We start from the raw sequence: 2,016 nt of genomic DNA on the forward strand, positions 1-2,016 counted from the left end.
GGGGGGGGTGCCCTCCCCGCGTGGGTCCCACCGGCGCGAAGGGAGCGGAGAGGGGGATGTTCCCGTAGGAATAAACAGCGGGGCTGGGCGAGCCCCGGGGGGTGAGGAGCCTCCGCAGTCCCACAGTGGAACAGTTTGGGGCTTGCGCAAAAGAAACAGCAAAAAACCCAAATATTTGGAGGAGAACGTCACGTATTTTGCTTCCGCGGGGTCCCAGAAAAGTAATTTCCGTTTTAAGCAATGATCCCTTGCGATAAAGGACAGTCTGGGTGGCATTGCTGCAATCGTTTCCGCCAGACGAGCAGCGTAATGATTTCCATAAAAATAACAGCTGCCAAATAGTCAACAATTTCTTCCAGCGATACCTGTCAGAGAGCTCTACACACGATTCACCGAGTGTCGCAATGAGAGATGAGCTTTATTGCCTTCACCAAAACAAGAGGGAAAACTGTGGCAAATGAGGCGGCTTTAGGAAATCGGTGGTTGCGAACATGAAGTTGATGATGAGAAGGTCACCATGAGCCGGCAATGTGCGCTGGCAGCCCAGAAAGCCCCCCGCACCCTGGGCTGCATCCCCAGCAGCGTGGCCAGCAGGGCGAGGGGGGATTCTGCCCCTCTGCTGCGCTCTGCTCTGGGGAGACCCCCCTGCAGTGCTGCCTCCAGCTCGGGGGGTCCAACAGCAGAAGGACACGGAGCTGTTGGAGCGGGGCCAGAGGAGGGCACAAAGATGCTCCGAGGACTGGAGCCCCTCTGCTGTGAGGAGAGGCTGAGAGAGTTGGGGGTGTTCAGCCTGGAGAAGAGAAGGCTCCGAGGAGACCTTATTGCGGCCTTCCAGTACCTAAAGGGGCTACAGGAGAGCTGGGGAGGGACTTTTTACCAGGGCATGTAGTGATAGGATGCAGGGGAATGGCTTCAAACTGGAATAAAGTAAATTTAGATGAGATATTAGGGAGAAATTTTTCACTCTGAGGGTGGGGAGGCACTGTCCCAGGTTGCCCAGAGAAGCTGTGGCTGCCCCATCCCTGGAGGTGTTCAAGGCCGGGTTGGACGGGGCTTGGAGCAACCTGGGCTGGTGGGAGGTGTCCCTGCCCAGGGCAGGGGGGTGGAACGAGATGATCTTTAAGGTCGCTTCCAACCCAAACCATTCCATGACTCTATGATTCTATGATCTTTCCGTATAAAATGACTTATTTCGTCCCCAAACTACTCCTGTAAATCTGCTGTGGTGTCATTATGACCAATGGAACTTCAATGCGAAACCCCAAAAACAGATTTAAAAAATAACCTTAGTGAATATTAATTAGAAGTTAAGAAAACAACGTCCCGTCCATCCCAGGGGACAGGATGGATTAGGCAGCGAGCACACGTGTCTGTGTTTCAGAAAGGGACAGCAGACACGAGGGCCAAACCCTATTCCAGCAGCCGGCACTGCCACCACAGGCGGAGGTGCCTCTCGATCACAGCCACCTCCCCACCCCTCCTCATCCCTCGCTCCTCAAGAGTGAGTGAGAAACCACAACAGGGGACCAAAGTCCTCCTCTGCAATTACTTACTTGTCTACATATAACTTTACTGATGCTTCATTAGGCCTCATTTATTAGCACACTTTATTTCTCACTTGGAGTCGCCTCAGGCTGCGCAGGTACACTTACTCCCGGCGCCATCTGACTGGGCGTTGCTGGAAGACCTGGCGTTCAGTCTTCAAACTCCCCATTTCAGGCTTTTCCTAAGCCACCCCGGAGGGTCATTTCCATCAGAAAAGCTGCAGGCAGTAAGGAGACACCGGATGTGTGCAGAGATGCAGTTATACCTTGGGACTGGGGAACACTGGTCTTCGACCGCAATATGGGTAGTTTGGTCCATTCGAAGTAGATATTTACTTCAAAAGGCACTGAGATACAGCCAGGTCCTGGTTTGAGTGACACAGGACTAATTTCTTTTTCAGTAATTTTACTTTGCAGTAAGGACTCTTCTAACACTGGGGAAAACTGCACTTTTAGAAGACTCTAGTGTCTG

The 2,016-nt window shown here is 52.6% G+C and overlaps 1 protein-coding gene across 1 annotated transcript in view; it reads right to left on the reverse strand.

Annotated features, from left to right (window-relative positions):
• Window positions 1-1,664, reverse strand: part of CNIH1 (cornichon family AMPA receptor auxiliary protein 1) — a 9,535-nt gene extending 7,871 nt beyond the window's left edge. The window contains exon 1 of the mRNA XM_009893952.1: window positions 1,653-1,664. Within this exon, the coding sequence (XP_009892254.1) occupies window positions 1,653-1,664 (12 nt within the window). The remainder of the gene's footprint in view (window positions 1-1,652) is intronic.
• Window positions 1,665-2,016: the final 352 nt, after the last annotated feature.

Source organism: Charadrius vociferus, unplaced genomic scaffold (genome assembly GCF_000708025.1).
Source record: "Charadrius vociferus isolate BGI_N301 unplaced genomic scaffold, ASM70802v2 scaffold49, whole genome shotgun sequence".
NCBI classification, from domain to species: domain Eukaryota; kingdom Metazoa; phylum Chordata; class Aves; order Charadriiformes; family Charadriidae; genus Charadrius; species Charadrius vociferus.